At 39.3% G+C, this 20566-nt stretch overlaps 1 protein-coding gene across 1 annotated transcript in view; it reads left to right on the top strand.

Moving 5' to 3' along the window:
- ADAMTS15 (ADAM metallopeptidase with thrombospondin type 1 motif 15) overlaps positions 1-20566 on the top strand; it is a 60081-nt gene that overhangs the window by 23384 nt on the left and 16131 nt on the right. Inside the window, exons 3-4 of the mRNA XM_033919126.1 lie at positions 4728-4895; positions 20077-20360. Coding sequence (XP_033775017.1) covers positions 4728-4895; positions 20077-20360 — 452 coding nt within the window. The remainder of the gene's footprint in view (positions 1-4727; positions 4896-20076; positions 20361-20566) is intronic.

Here is a 20566-nt window from a genome sequence, read left to right as displayed (position 1 = left end):
CAAGGTTCAGTGGGGAAAACAATATAGGCAACTGAAGAAAGATACCTAACTTTGAAGGAATCAGTTAAGTGGATACCTAAGGGAGATGCTTTTTTAGGAGAAGGTTAAATGGATACCTAAGGGAGATGCTTATTTAGGAGTTTGGATATTTTTCGTAAATGAGGTTCAAGGGGATGACTATTGTGTTATTTGCTGGGGAGAGTGCATGTGCGATTGGGGAGGGGAATATTAAGTAAGGACGTGTTTTTTGAAAAGAAATGTTTTGATTTCTTTCCGAAACACTTTGATGTCTGTTGTTTTGATCATCAGTTTGGTGATGGTGGGGTCAATTTTCGCTGCCTGAGTTGCTAGAAGGCTGTCGTAAAGTTTCTTATGAGGGGGGAAGGTGAAAAGATTCTGAGTTCTTCTTGATCTGGGTAGTCGGTAGCGGCAAAGACAGTTGTTCAGGTAATTGGGGGCCATACCATGGGTTACTTTGAAAAGTAAGCAGTAGAGTTTGAATTGAGTTCTTGCTTTTATCGGAAGCCAGTGAGAGTCTACATAGGCGGGTGTGACGTGGTCGAATTTGCTGAGCGAGTAGATGAGTCTGATAGCTGTGTTCTGAACGGTCTGTAGTTGTTTTATCATAGTATTTGGGCAAGGTAGGTAGAGGCTGTTGCACTAATCTAAGGAGCTGAGTATGAGGGATTGTACAATGATCTTGAAGTGTTCTTTGGAAAATAATTTTCTTATTTTTCTTAGGTTTCGCATGGTGAAGAATGCTTTTTTATGGTTTTGTGTATTTGTGTTTGCATTGTGCAGCCTCTGTCTAGGTGTGTTCCCAGAATTTTGAGAGTATTCTGTATTGGATATTTGATTGTGTTTACATCTAGTTCTGTTAGGGATGGTTTTTGTTCCTTCTCTAGTAGTAGGAATTTGGTTTTCTCCGCATTCAGTTTTAACTTGTGGTTCGTCATCCATTTTTCTACAGTTTCTAATGTTGTTTTCAGGCGTCCGTTGGAGGTGGGGTCTTGGATGTCGAAGGGGAGGAGGATGGTTATATCATCCGCGTAGCTGAAGGATGTAATGTTTAGGGCGTCTAGGGCCGTGCCTAGGGATGCTATGAAGAGGTTGAAAAGTATGGGCGATAGAGGGGATCCTTGTGGAACTCCGCAGGGGTTTGACCATGAGTCGGATAGAAGATCATTTGACTTGACTCTGTATGATCTTGTTTTGAGGAATCCTTGGAACCAGTTGAGAACATTACCTGATATTCCTATGGCATCTAGTATCTGGAGTAGTATGGAATGGTCAACTAAGTCGAATGCTGCTGAAAGATCGAGTTGGATGATTAGTAACTTATTTCCTTTGCTGAGGTGCTGATGGGCTATGTCTAGTAGGGAAACCAGAAGTGTTTCAGTACTGTGATTGGTTCTGAATCTGGATTGAGTAGGGTGTAGGATGTGGTGGTCTTCTAGGTAATTGGCGAGATATTGTGCTACTAGACCCTCTATGAGTTTGATGTATAGAGGTATAGAAGCGATTGGTCTATAATTTGTTGGGCTGTCTATTGGGCCTTTGGGGTCTTTTAGTATGGGAGTAATTATGATTTTGCCAAGTTCCGGGGGGAACTGACCTTCCCTTAGGATAGTTTGCAGCCATAGTGTGAGACCAGCTGTGAATTTAGTGGACGCTGTAGCTAGTAGATAAGGAGGACAATTGTTCAAATCACATGAAGATTTGCTGTATTTTTTATACAGCCGGTCTAGGTCTGACCATTGTGTCGTTGGGAAGTCGGTCCAGATCCTATCTGCTGAGGTGGCTTCGTCTTTTGTGGGTTTTGTTAGTATCTCTTCTAAGATGTTTCGAGAGTTGTTAAATGTGGATCTGATTGTGATGATTTTGTGTTTGAAATGGTCCGCTAGTTGGGAGGCTGTTGGAGTTTGGTTTCCTAGGGTGGCGAGGTGGGGTTTGGTATCAGTGAGATTTCTTTGATTCGGGTCTAGGGGCGTAAACGTTAATTGAGGGAGCAGTAAATCAGAAGGTTTGCTTAAGGTGCTTAAAATGCTTGCAGTGGCTAGGGATGTCTCTCCAAGGTCAGAGATGTGACAAGGAGGATCTCCAGAAGGGAAGGGGGCTGGTAAATTTTCATTCCCTATTCTCCTGGCTGGGCTGTTCTGGTCTAGATAGGAGCAGCACCTTCGGCACAGTAGGAGTGCACAGTCAGAAAAAGATTGTTTTGTGTTTTATTCATTTGTTTTCATTATGTTGTCAACAGGAGTAATGTTGTTAAGAATACATGTTCTTTTGGAAAAAGCACACACTTTTCTAAAATAATGCAGACTATTCACAAATTCTATGCACGGTTCAAGAAATGGATGCTTTTTATTGCTAATGCAAGTGTGCTCCATGGTTTGCACACTAGCACATTATTTATTTATATTCCACTTATAGCCTAGTGGTTTATATTCAGATATTCAAGTATTTTTCCCTGCTGGGCTCACAATCTTTCTAATGTACCTGGGACAATGGGGGGATTGAGCGACTTGCTCAGGGCCACAAAGAGCAGCATGGGATTTGAACCCACAGCCTCAGGGTGCTGAGGCTGTGGCTCTAACCACTGCGCCACTGTTGGCTATTGACAGCACATAAACTGTTTCTGTTTACTAACAATATGAAAAGATATGGGATAGCTGGCTGATGTTCCCTATGTCATTTCAAATGAATGCACATCTTTACTGCACAGCTGCTTCCTCCGAGGGATAAGAGATTCCACAATCCCTGAGGTTAGACACAATTTTCTCTTTTCTTCATCTTAATGAGCATATTAAAGCTAATACTGTCTTGCTCACATTCCCTTACTATTAAATCAGGCTCTTTCCCATACTGTATTGTTTTCTGGGAAGGGCTTGGACTAAAGACGCTGCATCCAATACTTGAACTAAAGACGCTGAACAAGCTGATCCAATACTTGCTTTGCCCCTTTGCATGCATGAATTCCAATTAAATCAATGGGGCAAAACAAAGACTGGTCTATTGTTAAGACAGACATGGGGAAAACCACTCTTTGCCCTGGGAGTGGTAGCATGGAATATTGCTACTATTTGGGTTTCTACCAGGTACTTGTGACCTGGATTGGCTATTGTGGAAACAGGATACTGGTCTAGATGGACCATCGGTCTCCGGTATGGCTATTCTTATATTATGTTCAGCAGACCATGGGTTGAGGTTGCTTTCCTAGTTGGGTCTGTGGATGGAGGATAAAGATGCATTCCAAGTGAGCGCTTTCTTCTCTGTAGAAGCAACCCCCAATCTCAAAAGATAGAGGGGTCGATATTCATCTGTCAGTACTCAGCGTTTTGCTGATAGCGATCAGCATTAAGCCTGGCAATTCAATGCTGAGCCATGTCCGGGCTCTAGCGTCCAATTTCTGGGTTTATGGAGCCAGTAAAACGATAGACAGTTAAGTGCAATATTCAGCACTTAACTGGCTATGGCGAACCATAAAATAGAACTGACATTTTTGTGGTTACATTTGTGTGTGACCTTGGCTGGTTAAATGCTGAATATCAGCACTTAATCGACCAAGTCATAGGCAACGGAACGCTGCTTGGTTTGGGGGGGCCCAGGAGCTCCGCCCTAGCCCCATGGAATCCTACAGTGTGGACTCTCCCCAGCTCTCGACTCCCTACCTACCTCCTCCCGGCTCTGTACTTTTAAATCTTCAGGCAGCTGCTGTGCAACATCAGTGAGCAGTCCTGCCCCCGGAAGTAGAATAAAGTGTTCCGGGGCAGGCTTGCTCGCTGATGCTGTGCGGCAGCTGCTGGAAGATTTAAAAATTAGAACACCAAGAAGCAGGTGGGGGGGCGGGCGCTAACCTTTGGAGAGGCCATAGCCCTTGTGGCCTCCCCCGTTCCGATGCCTATGGACTAAGTGCTGACTATACCCCTGCTCCCCCCTTCCAAATAGCCGGTTTGGAGTTTAGAGCTGACCAGGTATTTTTCAGTTGCATTAACCAATTAAGTGCCACTAAAAATGAGCAGTTAGCCCCAAACAATTAGTTTAACCACCAGGAGCTGTTTCTGGCTGGTTAAACTGCTTTGAATATCAGCCCCAGAGATATTTAGGAGGCAATTCAGTATATTGCGTGTCAATCACGTGACGGGGACAGTTATAGAATCATGCCTCTGGCAAAGGTAGGTGTCAGAAATATAGGCCAGTGTTTTCCGGGCCTACATTTCTAGTGCCTACCTTTGTTGTGAATTGCACCTCCATAGGCGTATTAGCTGTGCCTACAGTGGCATTAGGCGGCCTAAAGCGCCTATGGAGGCATGATTCTGGCGATGTTGTTTTTTTTTTGTTTTGTTTTTTTAGATTCTGGTAGGCGCTTTGAAACTCAGTTAAAAACATTTGTGATCAAGGTGCTTATCCAAGGCCTTTACCATGTTCACAAGCTATAGAGAAGCAAGAGGGGGGCCTAAAATTAATTTATGGGAGAATGAATTGGGAACATTATCTCTTGCATCCTTCTCAGTTCTCCCTCAATATGGGAAGGACCCCAAAATAAAAATACAGTCACCTTTCTAAGCAGCTCATTGACTTCCACAGAATTCAATGACAACTGTTACAACTCTTGAAGATCACAGGCTCTTGAAGATCACAGGCTGAGAGGAAACATGTTGTTAATCCTACTTTTGACTCATCAGATCTTGTTCTTATTCCTCTCATCCACTTTTTCTCACTTCCAGGCCATGTGTTTAATATGCCTCATGACAATGTGAAGGCTTGTGAGGAAGTCTTTGGGAAGTTGAGGGATAACCACATGATGTCCCCAACGTTGATACAGATCAACCGCACAAGTCCTTGGTCCAGCTGCAGTGCTGCCATCATCACTGACTTCCTAGACAGCGGATATGGTAAGCCATGGAAGTGGAGTGTGCATTTGGAAGAATGGTGAGCTATGCAAATTGGGTTGTAACCTTGCAGCATGGTGAAACATGGAAGAGGAGTGTGAGCCTTGGGATGTGTGAAACTCTAGAAGTGATTGGAGGTAAGTGATTAAGGCTCTTGGCAGTTATTTCGCAGAGGGAAGATTATGCTTGCTTTTATGTTTTGTAATATCTTTATGCTTCAGCTAAGTTAGAATGGAGAGCTGCGGGAATCCTACGGGTATGGAAGACATTGTTAAGAGATTCCCAAAGGAGTGTAATCAAAATCTCTGGTGATTCCAGAATGAGAGAATGCATTGAGAGAGGCAATTGAAGCACTAGAAAAAGACTTGGAATGTATGGAGATATGCAGTTGGAATGCCAGAATGAGGCTTGGAACACTCATTGGTTAAAGGGAATATGAACTTTGCACAGGATATATTGTTTTTGATTTAATGTATGAACTACTTATTTATTCATTGGGTACATGGACATGAAATTGGATTTTGGTATCAACTTTTACAACATCAATTTTTGCATGAACTTTTATTAAACACTTTTATGCACTCAGTTTATTATGAACTATCATGAAATTTCAATGAAATATAGGGAAGTATTTATTGCACGGTTTTATTGAACAATTTTAGCATGAATTTTTTGTCAGCATTTACACTTGCACTTTAAGGATTTTAAACACTGTGACGTTTTGGGAGTTTATTTTAATCACATACATTTTTTATTTATTTTTTCTTCCCTTTTTCCCTGGTGTGAATGTTTGAAAATGATTTAAATTATATCTATACCATATTGATAGCATAAAACAGGACTAAATGATGTATGGGGCAGTTCTTATTTAGACTTATGTCTGGTGCTGGTCACCTATGAGTTACTGCCCGAGCCCAAAATCCCTCATTTATATTTGAAGGGCTCATAATGATGTCCATTTATTTAAAGAATCTTTCTAATTCAAACATTCTCTCCAAGGGATCAAGAGTGTTAGCCAATTCTTAGTTGAATTAAATAGTAAATACCATTCAAAAAAAACAGGTGTGGCAGTTGGGGTTAGGAGGAAACAGAGGGCTGCGTGTAAATAATAGTGTGATTCCTGCAGATAAGGGTAGGAATGGGGGAGATTAATTGTGGGGATGGAATGGATCTTAAAGGGTATGGGTTAAATTCCATTGGGGAATGGGTGAAATTTCTGTTCCTGTGCAACTCACAATAATGCCTGTGAGACCAAGTCTCATAACTAAGTAGTCCTTTTACTAAACTTAATGCAACCCTCCCTATCTATCTTTGTGGATAGATCCCACATGTCTATCCCATCTGGCCTTAAAATCCGGCACACTGCTGGCCTCAATAACCTGAAGTGGAAGACTATTCCAGCGATCAACCACCCTTTCAGTGAGAAAGTTCTTCTTCACTGAAAGGGTGGTTGATCGCTGGAATAGTCTTCCACTTCAGGTTATTGAGGCCAGCAGTGTGCCGGATTTTAAGGCCAGATGGGATAGACATGTGGGATCTATCCACAAAGATAGATAGGGAGGGTCACTGGAGTGGGCAGACTTGATGGGCCGTGGCCCTTATCTGCCGTCTATTTCTATGTTTCTAAGAAAAATTATCAAACTCAGGATGTTCTAAAGCTGTCTGCACTAGTTTTGCCATTTGCACACAGTAAGCTTGTGGGGGTGGGGGTTTGGAGAGAGTATATCGGGGCATAGAATAGCTGTGGAAACGCTAGCACACACTGGCATGCTAACTGGTTAGCAGATCCATAACACGGAAGCCCTTAGCATATCCTAAATTGGAGGTGGTAAGTGCTCCCGCATTAATTTTTTTTAATAGCCGTGCTAATGATAACGTTGGCGCATGGCCAGAAACTTAGCAAATAGGAAAGTGCCTGCTTTACGGCTGCACTGGGAAATGGGCTTAGCATGCAGGAAAGTCCCACATTGGGGCACTCTAAGCCCATTTACTAGTGCAGGTAGCACAAGAGCCCCTAAATCACAAAACAGGCACAGAAACAATTCCCAATAAAGAAGATCAAGGTTAAATGTAGGTTTAACTGCTATATATACTGACCAAAATGTTGCTACTACTGCCTCCACCTGACACATGAGAAGAGAAGAAAAGCCATCAAACACGGTGTCCGTGCCTTGTCTGGCACTACGCTACACAGGTAATTGCCCCCAAAAACAAAGTGCAAAATTGAGACAAACCTCCTATGAACAATATACTACAAGGAAAACAAAAGTAAGGGTGGCCCAGACTTCCCATGGCAACAGTGATGAACATCAGAAGGTCTAATGATAAAATACAATTTCTATTGAATAATCACCAAAGAAGTTAGACCAATTGATCGGACTCTTGTTTCCTTTGTACTATTCTACAGAGTCTTGTTTCATGAATCTAGCAATTAGCATAGACTTATTATTATACCGGACCAATGGCGTAACCAGGGTAAGAGGCACCTGGGGATGGAGGTGCCCCTTCCCCTCCCTTGTCTCCGCCCTTCTGCTTCTTTCCCGATTCCGCCCTGCCGCACATGCACCCTCTTCCCTTTCCCTGTACCTCTCGTTGTTCACCACCACGAGTAACAACTTCAGTGTGCTCCTCGCAACCCTGGCGGCTCTCCCTCTGACATCACTTCCTGGAAGTGACATCAGTGGGAGAGCTGACATGGTCACGAAGAACATAAGAGCATAAGAACTGCCACGGCTGGGTCAGACCAGTGGTCCATCGTGCCCAGCAGTCCGCTCATGTTGAAGTTGTTGCTCATGGCGGTGAACAACTAGAGGCAGGGGGAAAGGCAAGGAGGGGTGCGCATGTGGTGAGAAGAGAAGTGGGAAGAGGTGGAGGGGGCAGAGAGGAGAAGGGATGCTAGTGCCCCAACCAACATGGTGCCCGGGGCGGACCGCCCCCCTTACTATGCCACTGTACAGGACTTCAGACTGCATATAGATTATATTTAGTTGAAATGGCCAACCTCCTTAGGAGATGTTACTAAGGTGCGCTAATCAAATTAGCACATGGTAAACGCTAATGCATCCATAGACTAACATGCACGCATTAGCATTTAGCACACGCTAAATCGATTAGCGCACCTTAGTAAAAGAGGGCCCTAGTTTATATGTGTACATAAATAGGACAATTGATTTGGTAAACCTGTGCATATAAGTAGGATGATCGATGTACAGATAACATAAGTAGGATGATTGACTATGGCGTAACGATGCCGGTATTAATAACTCTGTATTGTAACACCTCGCAGAAGCTCTTCGTAACTCTGTATGGTAACATTTCTACAGAAACTCATGTAGCATAACACCATTACCGAAGCTCATCTAAACTGTTCTGAATTGACTCCCCAGTCATTAGTAGCGGTATAGAAGTTCTCCAAAAGCATAAATATATAGCTCTTCAAAGTTGTATTTGTATTGGTCAGCCTGAGTTAAAAAAAAAAAAATTCTATAATAGGCAGTGCATTTTTTTATTATAGCAAAAAAGTGCCAGAACTCAAATACCAGGCCATCGTTCAGGGCGGGGTGATCACTGAGGGATTCGCCTCACAGCCGCCAGGCCCCCAACAACCAGCCACAGAATCCATGAAAAAGCAGAACTGAGTGTTCAAAACCTGAGCTCTTTTATCATGGGTCACTCTTATCAAGTAATGGAAAAGGTTGCTGATTCTCAGTATCCCTGAGTACCCCCTCATAAAAAACCAAAAAGCCCTGATAATAGGTGACAGAAGGCAGCTATCATCTGAGCACTCCCCATGTCAATGAGTCCCAGATGAAATACCTTGATGCTTACACAGATGCAGCAAGACTTCTCTCTCTTTGCCACATATTTGGGGGACCAATCCTTGCATGACTCTAACACAAATAAAGTTTTTCCTTCTGCTTCACACATGCACAATCTCTCTCCTGATTCTGGCTCAGAATGAGGGATTTTTTTCCCCTCTGACATTAGCACAGATCTGTAGCTGGACAGATTTTTCTAACGTAAGCCTTTTCTGGGGTGGGGGGGGGGCATGGACTGTCCTTCTGCATTACACATATATTAATGTACAAGTTGCCTGTTGTGCTTGTGGCTTCCAGCGGTTGGCTGCATGCCACCTTCATCTGAATGATTAAGCTCTTCTGTTTTTGTATGCCTGTTTCAGGCCCCACACCCTTCTGCCTTTTTTAAACAATTTACTTTTAATGGATGGTGACATCGGAACTGAACCCAGATGCCATGAACGTGGTAGCCTCGTGGTGAAATAGCTTTTTTTCCACCTCCATTGGGGTGGTTGAGTCTCTGCATGGGTTAATGTGTGTAGCCCACCTGTCAAAAAGGGGTTAACAGTAGCCCAGGGTGGGGGGTAATTAAAAGGGGAAAATGGGCAAACAGGAAAACAAAGCAGTAAAAAATGGTAAAGGGTCTTGGTGGATGGAAGAGGTAAAAATGCCTCGTGATCTGTGCAGGAATGACACTCATAAAGGAAAACATCATAAGAACATAAGAGTTGCCATACTGGGACAGACCAAAGGTTCATCAAGCCCAGTATCCTGTTTTCAACAGTGGCCAACCCAGGTCGCAAGTACTTGGCAAGATCCCAAGGAGTAAAACAGATGTTATGCTGCTTATCCTAGGAATAAGCAGTAATTTTCCCAAGCCATCTTTCTTAAAAAAAAAAAAAAATATATATATATATATACCGTATTTGCCGGCGTATAAGACGACTTTTCAGTACCTTAAAATCCTCCCCAAAGTCGGGGGTCGTCTTATACGCCGGGTACTGTTTACTAGAGAGCTGCACGGGAACGGGGACGACGGGAATCCCGCGGGACCCGCGGGCATCCCGCGGGTTCCCCCTTTGGGTCACGGGGATCCCGTGGGGACGCCCCTAGGGTTGCGGGGATCCCGTGGGGACGCCCCCTAGGGTCGCGGGGATCCCGTGGGGATGCCTCCGAGGGTCACGGGGTTCCTGCGGGGCTGGATGTACTCAGTCGCGCGGCTCTTCTCCCTACCTTCTCTGCTTGCAGCACAGAGCCGAACGGAAGTCTTCCCGACGTCAGCGCTGACGTCGGAGGGGAGGGAGGGCTTAAACAAAGCCCTCCCTCCTTCCGACGTCAGCGCTGACGTCGGGAAGACTTCCGTTTGGCTCTGTGCTGCAGGCAGTGCAGGTAAGGAGGAGAGTAGCCAAAGCCCTCCCTCCTTCCGACGTCAGAGAGGGAGAAGGACGCTGAAAGGACATGGGGAAGCAGAGGGGGGAGAAGGACACTGAAAGCACATGTGGAAGACATGGCGACCAGAAATGCACACAGTATTCAAGGCGCAGCCATAACATAGAGCGATACAAAGGCATTATAACATTTCCAACAAAAGTTCTTCACATTTATTTGGTGTTTCCTCCCCAAATAACTATGTACAATCAGCCTTTCATGTCTACAGGTTCTACATCCGCAGATTCAACCAAAAGCAGATTGAAAATATTTTTTAAAAATACAGAAAGTTCCAAAAAGCAAAACTTGAATTTGCTGCATACTGAGCACTACACTGAATCCACGTGAATGAAATGATATATACGGTAGGCATACCCTGCTGTAGCCTCCCACCATTTCACAGATCCTCAGTCTCTCTCCAGTACTTGTATGAGCATTGTTCACCTTGCATCTTGTTCATTCTTCTTGTGTTATGTGCAAATATTATGCCATTATATATAAGGGACTTGAGCATCCATGAATTTTGGTATCCATGAAGGAACTAATCTGTAGATATGGAGGGACAACTATACAGGTAAAGAGTATATATAATGCAAAAAAGTCCTAAACAACAGGTGAGAAAATATTCTTGTCTCATTCCATAAGTCCTGTGTAAATTCTTTTTTTAAACTCCCCTTTGAGCCTTTTGTGGGGCCCTAATAGGACACCCCCCCCCGCTGCTTTTTTTCCCCCTCTACCTCTTCCCTTTGCATACCAGAGAGTGTACTGCAAATTCCTCTAGCCAAATCTTGCAAAATATCATCACAGGAAGAATTCTCCTCCACAGAATTCATTAGCCAGCATTTTAAAAAAGCACTGGGGTTATCAGTGTCTCTGGATTCTCATAAAAAAATCAGAAACCACTGCCCAAGAAATATCTCAAAGTCAGGAATATGAAAACAAATAAAAATTTCCTTTCCTCCTCATAAGATAACAATATATATATATATATATATATATATATATATATATATATATACACACATACGCACACACACATCTCCCACAGCACTCTTTGAGATCTGAAAAAACAATGTGGTATCAGTAGATGAATTACAACAGCCAATTTTAGTAGCAGGGGTGAATTTGTTGAACAATCTGATTGGGCAGTTGAGGTTAGTGGATAACATTCAACATTTTAAGAAATTTCTGAAAACATCCCTATTTGTGGAAGTCTTTTTTTTTTTTTTTTTTTTTTTTTAAATAGACATAAGTATTGTTTACTAAGAAATAGCAGATGAAAGATGTTGATTTTATATCATGTTAGTGATTGTTTTATGTATTATTGTAACCCACTTTATTTTTAAGCAGGGTATAAGACTGTTAAATAAATAAATATTATTTCACTGAATCACTTCTTCTGAGAACTTGGGATATACTGGGGAGATTGATCTCTCATAAAAGAACTGGACTTCTTAGAGGTTGAGATGAGAAACACCTAGTGGGATCCATTCACCCAAGGCATCACTGAACTTATCTGGAAACTGAGGTCTTTCAGAGTACCTAGGCTGAATCCTCCCAGTCCTTGCTGTTCTCCCAAAATCTCTCCTACCCGGCTTCTGTTTTAAAATCCATTTTGGGTCTGCCAGCCTCTTCCTTAGTGTAGACCTAGCTGGCATTAAGGAACACTGCCCTTCCTTCTTAGTATGACAGCCATTACATTAGATTACAATTCGCTTTTATACCACAGGACCGTGAAGAAAAAGAGATTGAAACAGATGAATTAACTTAATTGCCTAAGTATTTGGTAAACAGATAAGTTTTCAGATGCCTCTTAAAATCCATGCAAGTACTGAAAGTCATGATTAAGAGGTTTAGATCTTTGTCCCAGGACGCTGCCTGGTAATATAAAAGACGATGATGGCACATCCTTTTACAGTTGGAAAAATAAAATTAAAATGTGAGCATCTAGTATGTTTACTAGTGGCAAGTGAAAATGATGCTACTGAGCATCCTTGGGTTCTTGCAGCATCTCTGTTATGTGTCAGAGTCTCTTCTGCATAACTCTTTTTTTTTTTCTCATCTTTATTCCTTTTTATTTCTTTCAACAAGTGTACAATATTATTACAAGTAATTCACATCACTCACTTGACATTCTTAACCAATATTATTACACATGTTTTAATTCCCTCCACCCACCTCCCATCCCCTCCCATATCAACAAAATATTTTATCCAAACATATACATACTTAGACTCTCCCTCCCCCCCATTTTTACAAATTATCCCCTAAGGAAAAAGAATAAACCTTCATCATTACAATATTCAATTAATGGCCTCCACACCTCCTTAAACCTTTTAAAATATCCCCTCTGTACTGCAAGAAATCTTTCCATCTTATACAAATGACAAACTGAGTTCCACCAAAAACTACAATTCAATCTAGAATAGTCTTTCCAATTAGTCGTTATTTGTTGAATTCCCAGTCCAGTAAGAATCATCAATAATTTGTTGTTTGCTGCAGATATCTGACTTTTGGCCCTCATACACATTCCAAAAACCACTGTGTCGTAGGATAATGCTACATGATTTTCCATCAATATATTAACTTGATCCCATATTGATATCCAAAATGCCTTAATACATGGACAATAAAATAAAAGATGGTCTAAAGTTCCAATTTCAATTTTACAATGCCAGCATCTATTAGACTTAGAGCAATCTAATTTTTGTAATCTAGTAGGGGTCCAGAATGCTCTATGCAACAAAAAGAACCATGTTTGCCTAATAGATGCCGACATCTATTCTCCAAGACCAAATACGTGGCCATTGAGATGCATTAATTTGATGCTTAATCTCAATGCTCCAAATATCTCTTAATCCATTTTTTGGTTTCTTATTCAAATAATTAGATATAATTTTATACCACTTTGCGGCCTGGTGTCCCGGAAAATCTGCCTGGAAACATAAGAATTCTAAGCTGTAATGATCATTTAAAGATTTCCATTCAGGGAACCCCACCTGAATAGCCTGCTTCAATTGCAACCACTTATAACTTTGTTTTTTATTCAGACCATATTTATGTTGCAATTGTGAAAAATCAAGCAGCTTACCATTATCAATTGCTTCCGTTAAGGATCTTATACCTGCTTTAATCCAATCCTTCCAGACAACCTTAAACCCGCCTATTTGTATCTTGGAGTTTACCCAAATAGTCTGTTGTTTCGATTTTAAAATAGAATCACTAGTTAATTTATCTACAAATTGTAATATTTTCCAAGTATCCATTAATACTTTATTGTCTTTACGTATTCTAGGCACTTTTATACCAAGCAGAAGATCAAGCCTAAGTGGAAAAATAAGTGATCTCTCCACCCGTAACCACTCTGGTAGTTGTTCCAAAAGCTCTGGGAGGACCCAATACATACCTTGGCGCATGATATAGGCCTGATGATACCTATAAAAATTGGGAAAATTTACCCCACCCTCCTCAATTGGTCTTTGCAAAGACACTAGAGCCACTCTTGCAATTTTACCCAGCCAAATAAATTTAACCAGAATACTATTTAATTTTTTATAAAAAGACCCCTGAAAAAACACTGGTATCATTCCCAATTGATAGCAAACTACAGGCAAAATCATCATTTTAATAGTTTGAACTCTTCCCCACCATGACAAATGTAAAGGATTCCATTGCTCACATAACTCTGTTACTTTTTGTAATAAAAATTTTTCGTTTATTCTCATTGTCTCTTCGAGTGTTTTATTCAACCAAATACCTAAGTATTTTATACCATCCTCTTTCCAAATAAAAGGGAAAGAATCAAGTATACCTTTTGTACAATGCACATTTAAAGGTAAAATTTCTGATTTAGTCCAATTTATTTTGTATCCTGAGAATTTTCCAAATGTATCTATTATCTCCAGTAGACATGGAATTGTTGTTTCCGGATTCCTCAAATGAAGCAATATATCATCTGCATAAGCGGATACTTTATATTACACTCCAGCACATGGAATACCCTCTATGTCCTTTGCCTGTTGAATAGCTAACAACAAGGGTTCAAGAACTATATCAAAGAGCAAAGGAGATAATGGACAACCCTGTCTAACTCCCCTCTGCAATTTAAAAGCATCTGAAAAATTATTATTTATGTATAAATGAGCAGTTGGGGAGCTATACAGTGCTTGAATCATTTGTATAAATCCAGATCCAATACCAAACCATTCCATAGCTTGATACATGAAATTCCATTCTACACGATCAAAAGCCTTCTCAGCATCTAGTGATACTGAAAAAGCCGGATCATTAATTTGTCTTGTTAAATAATACATCTGAAATGCCAGTCTAGTATTATTTGAAGAGTGTCTTTGAGCAACAAATCCAGTTTGATTTATTCCTATTATATGCGGAAGAGCTTTAGCCAATCTTAATGCTAAAATCTTAGCTAATATTTTACCATCTACATTTATTAAAGATATAGGCCTGTAATTTGACACCAATGTTGGATCTTTATTTGGCTTTGGCAAAACAATAGTTAAAGATTCTGCCATAGTGCCTGATATACAACCTTTATTCAGTTGGTCCTGATATAGTTTTAATAAATATGGTAAAAGGGAAATTTGAAATTCTTTATAAAACTCTACTGTAAATCCATCTCCACCTGGAGCGGTCCCAACTCTAAGGGATTTCAATGCCATTTGTAACTCTTTTAATGATATAGGTTTATCTAAACTTCCTTTTATATGATCAGGAACCTTAGGTCCTTCAACTAAACTCAAAAAATCCAATCCATCTTTCTCTTTATCTAAATAAGACTCAGAAGAATACAGTAACTTATAATATTTTAAAAATTGTTTTAATATATTTCCAATTTGAGAATGAGAATTTCCTAATTCATCCTTAATTATGCTTATTTTCTCCTTTCTTTTCTTTTCTTTTAAATAATTTGCCAATAATCTTCCAGCCTTATTTGCACTACCATAATACATTGTTTGCTGAGCAAAAATATCTTTCCTTACTAACCCAGAGGAAATTTCATTATATTCACATTTTTTTAACAATATTTGAAATGTCTCTTGTTCCCATTTATTAACCAATTTTAATTCCAAATTTTTAATTTCTTTTTCCAAATTTGCAAATTGCTTTCTTATCTGTTTCTTTTTATACGCAGAATATGATATAATTTGTCCTCTCATAGTTGCTTTGAAAGCATCCCATAATATTCCAATCGACATTTCCTCTAGATCATTAAGTCTGAAATTCATTTTTATCTGAAATCATTATCTGAAATTCTGTGCAAAATTTAGAATCAGCAAGCAAAGTATTATCAAACCTCCATACAGGTTTGGAATTATCTTGATCTATTAAGTTAACTTCTATCCACACACCACCATGATCAGATATTACTATTGGTTCTATGTCAGCTTTTACAACTTGCTGTACCATCTGATCTGAAACAAAAATATAATCAATTTTTGAAAATGATTGATGAACATGTGAACAAAATGTAAATTCCCGATCATTAAAATGAAGAATACGCCATATATCTTTTAAATTACATGCTTGTACCAATTATCTAATCCCATTGATTTCATAATTCTACTAGGCTTTTTATCCATTATTGGATCTATAACAGCATTGAAATCCCCAGCCACCACTATATTAGTAGTAGCCAGTGGTAAAACTAATTGTTGTAGAGATTTAAAGAATTCACTTTGATTCGAATTAGGGGCATATATATTTAGTAACGCCAATGTAATATTGCCCATGCTCATGTCAACAAGTAACCACCTTCCTTGAGGATCTGCCTTTACCATATTAAATGTTGCTGAACATTTTTTATTAATCAATATTGCTACTCCTGCCTTCTTTTTTATCGCTGGTGCATATAAACATTGTTTTATCCAATTACCTGATAGCTTCATAGACTCTATTCCAGACAAATGTGTCTCTTGCAGAAAACAAATATCTATATTTTGTTGTTTAATATATTCCAGTACCTTTTTCCTTTTTATTGGGTGATTGAGGCCATTTACGTTCAAAGAAAAAATTTTAAAACCCATTTTACAAATAAAATATAATATATAAACATATCTCTCTCAAACATAAAATATACATATTTTCTTTTTCCTTAAACCAGTATATAAATTTCCCCTCCCTCCCATCTTTCCCCATCCCCCCTATTCCCCTCCCCCTCCCTCCCCTCCCCTAATACGACTGAAAACTTCGAAACGCACATATTAACTGAATAAAGAATATAACTCCCCACAGGCAATAACATACTCATTTTTCCTTCTCTCTAATTCTTACCAAACAATCAACTCCAAACTCTCCTGCAGTCAATCCATTCTACAATACCCTAAATACCCATATTTACTCTAATCCCATTTTTATAAACTTTTCCCCTCATTCAAACTTTCAAATATTCTTCCATCCTATATCCTTAATATATTTATAAAAGGATATACCCTATATTTCAGATTCCATTTTTTATAATTATACCCACCCAAGATTAATACTTTTTTTTTTCTCCTTCTCTTTCCAAATCTAACAGAAGTTTCCCACAACGTCAATGTAACATACATCACTCCACCTTATTTTATTAATTTTTAGATTTAACCTATAAATCAAAAGAAGGATCAACCATTTCAATCAAGCAATCTTCACAGTCTCAAGAACTTTCATTAAGTTCCATTACATTTCCAACTTATTTCAGTCTATTCTTCATTCTTCTCGACTGAAATACTTGTTCATCTTCATCCTGCTACTTCAGTCTCATTTAGATGTGAATCAACAACCAAATTAAGGATCAAGCCAATTCACTTAAGCGATCCTCACAATCCCATCACTTCACACCAATTTTCAGTATATCTTGTATTATCCTATATTCTGATTGTCAATATGTCTGTAATGCATCAATTATGCATCACCCTCTTGTTATCTCAGTCAAACTCAACTCTTGTTGGAAATGCTCACCACCTAGCCAACCTTAAGTATTCCTTCCAAAAGAGACATTCTTGTCCATTTGTGAGCAGGCATGCCCAATTTCCATTACCTCACATATATTCAAGGTCTGTTTAGGAGCTGTGTAGAATATTTCTTTCTTTTTTTTTTTTTTAATTCTTTATTCATTTTTCATCTTACATTAAGTACACAATATTACATCATTTTTAAACTTTTACACATCACTTGAATTTCTTTCTATTGTCATCGTAAATACATAAATTTAATCCCTCCCCACCCACCCTTCCCACAAAAATTTCAATCAAAAATATCATATAAATATTGTATTCTTATCTATTGATTAACCCTTTAATAGAACTTTATACCATCCTCCCTCCCCCTATGTATAAATATACTGTCAGTAGAAAATGATGTCTAATCGTTACAATCGTCAATGGCCCCCAAATCTTTTTAAAATTATTATAATTCCCTTTCGGTATAGCAATTGTTCTTTCCATTTTGTAAATGTGGCACAACAAATTCCTTCAGAATGTATAGCTAAGATTATTGTAATTTTTCCAGTTACTGGTGATATGTTGCATGGCGACTCCTGTCATAATCAATGCAAGTTTATTATTGCTTGATGAAATTTGACTTTTTGTTCTCATTGATATACCAAACAAAATTGTATCATATGATAATGCTACATGGTTTTCTGATAAACAATTTACTTGAGACCAAATTGATTTCCAAAAGGCTATGATACAGGGACAATAAAATATTAAATGATCTAGGGTCCCTGCTTCGAGATTACAATGCCAGCATCTATTAGACTTAGAGCTATCTAACTTTTGTAATCGAACTGGGGTCCAAAGTGCTCTATGTAACAAAAAGAACCAAGTTTGTCTCATAGATGCGGACGCTGTGCATCTCATTCTCCAAGACCAAATTCGTGGACATTGAGACATAGAAATTTAATGCTTAATCTCAATGCTCCAAATGTCTGTAAGTCCAGTCCTTGGTTTTTTATTCATAAATCCAGATATCAATTTATACCACTGTGCAGTTTGGTGTCCCAAGAAATCCACCTGAAAGCATAAGAACTCTAGACTATACTGATTATTGAGATTTTTCCATTCAGGGAACCCCTCCTGAATAGCCTGCTTCAGTTGCAACCATCTAAAACTTTGTGATTTATTAAGACCATATTTATGTTGCAACTGTGAAAAATCAAGCAGTTTACCATTTGAAATAACATCATTTAAAGTCCGTATACCTGCAATAATCCAATGCTTCCAAACGATTTTAATTCCGCCAATTTGAATCTTGGAGTTTATCCATATAGATTGATTTGTTGATTTATTTTTCAGGTTAGGTGTTAAATTACTAACATATCGCAATGTTTTCCATGTATCCATCAATATTCTGTTCTCTTTATATTTCCTAGGCATCTTGATACTGAGAACATGAGATAAATTTAGAGGAAACAAGAGTCGCCATTCCAAATACAACCAATCAGGGGTATTTTCCATGAGCTCTGGGAGGACCCAATACATACCCTGGCGTAAAATATAGGCTTGATGATACCTATAAAAGTTTGGAAAATTTACCCCACCCTCCGCAATTGTTTTTTGTAAAGATACTAAAGCAATTCTAGGCATTTTACCCAGCCATTTTGTAAGAATACCATTTAGCTTTTTATAAAAGGACCCTTGAAAAAAAACTGGTATCATTCTCATTTGATAACAAACCACAGGCAATATCATAATTTTAATAGTTCTTATTCTGCTCATAGAGTTCATAGTTCTATTTTATTTGATATTAGGGATGCACAATTAGAAAATTCTAATTTTGTGTCATTCCTGTATTATTTATGGGAATGTTTTGTCACTAAGGGAAATGATACACAATGAAAAATTTAAAAACTCCCTTTCTATGGCCCCAAGTTTCCAAGTTTCCAAGTTTCCAAGTTTAATAAGTATTTGATTGATCGCTTTATCAATTTCAAAGCGATTAACAAAAGTTTAAAATTACAATATGTAAAATTTACATAAAAACAAACAAACAAGACAAAACAAATTCATTACTGGACAAAATGGAAACAATAGGGTAAGGAAGGGGAGAAGTTACAATATATTTGAGTAAAGTAGAGAACAAGTAAGGGAAAAACACAAGTAGGTGGGATAAAGGAAGAATAAAGAAAAAAAAAAAAAAAAAAAAAAAAATAAAAAAAAAAAAAAAAAAAAAAAAAAAAAAATTTATTATGAAATAAAAGAAAGACCGAAAAAATTTAAGTAATAAAGGCGTCATTAAATAAAAACGTTTTAAGATTACTTTTAAATTTATCCAAATTAGGGAGCCCCCTTCCCTCCCTTCCAAAGCAAACTGTTCCACTCCCCATAGGCCCTTGGACCCACCTGTATTCCAGGGGGTTTAGCAGAAATGATATATATTTGCTTCTGCCCATGGTCATGGCTGCGTCAAATATGGTGGATGTGACCCTAGCAACACTGAGAGACTATGGTAAAAGGTCACAGCCACCACACTGGATGCAGCCATAACCATGGGCATGAGTGAATGAGCATCACTTCTTCCCCAATAGACGCTGGTTAGGCCACCAGAGATCCAGGTAGGCCCGAGGAGAGTTGAGGGGGAACAGGGCCGTAGAGGGTGAATCGCAGGGTAGCCTGTCATTGTCAAATGAAACTCTGCCTGTTAATGACCGCCCATCCCTATTTGATTTACTGCTAGGGATGATTGTGTTGTTCTCCTACATGTGGATGTCTTGTAAGCTATGATCTGCAACTAGTCTACAGCAATTTTATGAAAGACCTATGTGCTCCGTATTGTAAGTCACTAAGAGTGTCATTTACTACTAGTTAACAAGCATTAATACCATTGTAGCAACTAGGTGGTATAAGCATGACATAGAAAAGAATTGGTATTCCATCACAAATGCTTGGTTCTCTAGATTTGCACAGTGTGATACACCACTATTCACAGTAGATTATTCTTTCTTTCTTCAATATCTACAGGAGATTGCCTCTTGGATCAGCCAATCAAACCAATCACCTTACCAGAGGAATTGCCAGGTGCCAAATACAGCTTGAACCGTCAGTGTGAACTGGCCTTTGGCATTGGCTCCAAGCCGTGCCCCTACATGCAACATTGCACTAAGCTCTGGTGTACCGGCAAGGCCCGGGGCCAACTAGTGTGCCAGACCCGCCACTTTCCCTGGGCTGATGGCACCAACTGTGGCGAGGGCAAGATCTGCATGAAGGGTCTGTGCACAGAAAACGATTACATCAGTAAGTACGGGGTGAGTACATCACTTCCATAGCAGTGCTACAGTCATATCCTTTGCCATATACATATGTCCAGTAGTAGGTATATCCAGTCCTGGGCAGGCAGAAACCATGAACAGATGTGATGTTCCTTTTGGGTGGTTAATTTCTCTGTTTGGTTAATAAAAGGCAGATACTGTATCACACACCCTTGTTTTTACATGATGCCAATTTGATGTAA

The sequence above is a fragment of the Geotrypetes seraphini genome, chromosome 13 (assembly GCF_902459505.1).
Source record: "Geotrypetes seraphini chromosome 13, aGeoSer1.1, whole genome shotgun sequence".
NCBI classification, from domain to species: domain Eukaryota; kingdom Metazoa; phylum Chordata; class Amphibia; order Gymnophiona; family Dermophiidae; genus Geotrypetes; species Geotrypetes seraphini.
This window is presented reverse-complemented; position numbering and strand designations above follow the sequence as displayed.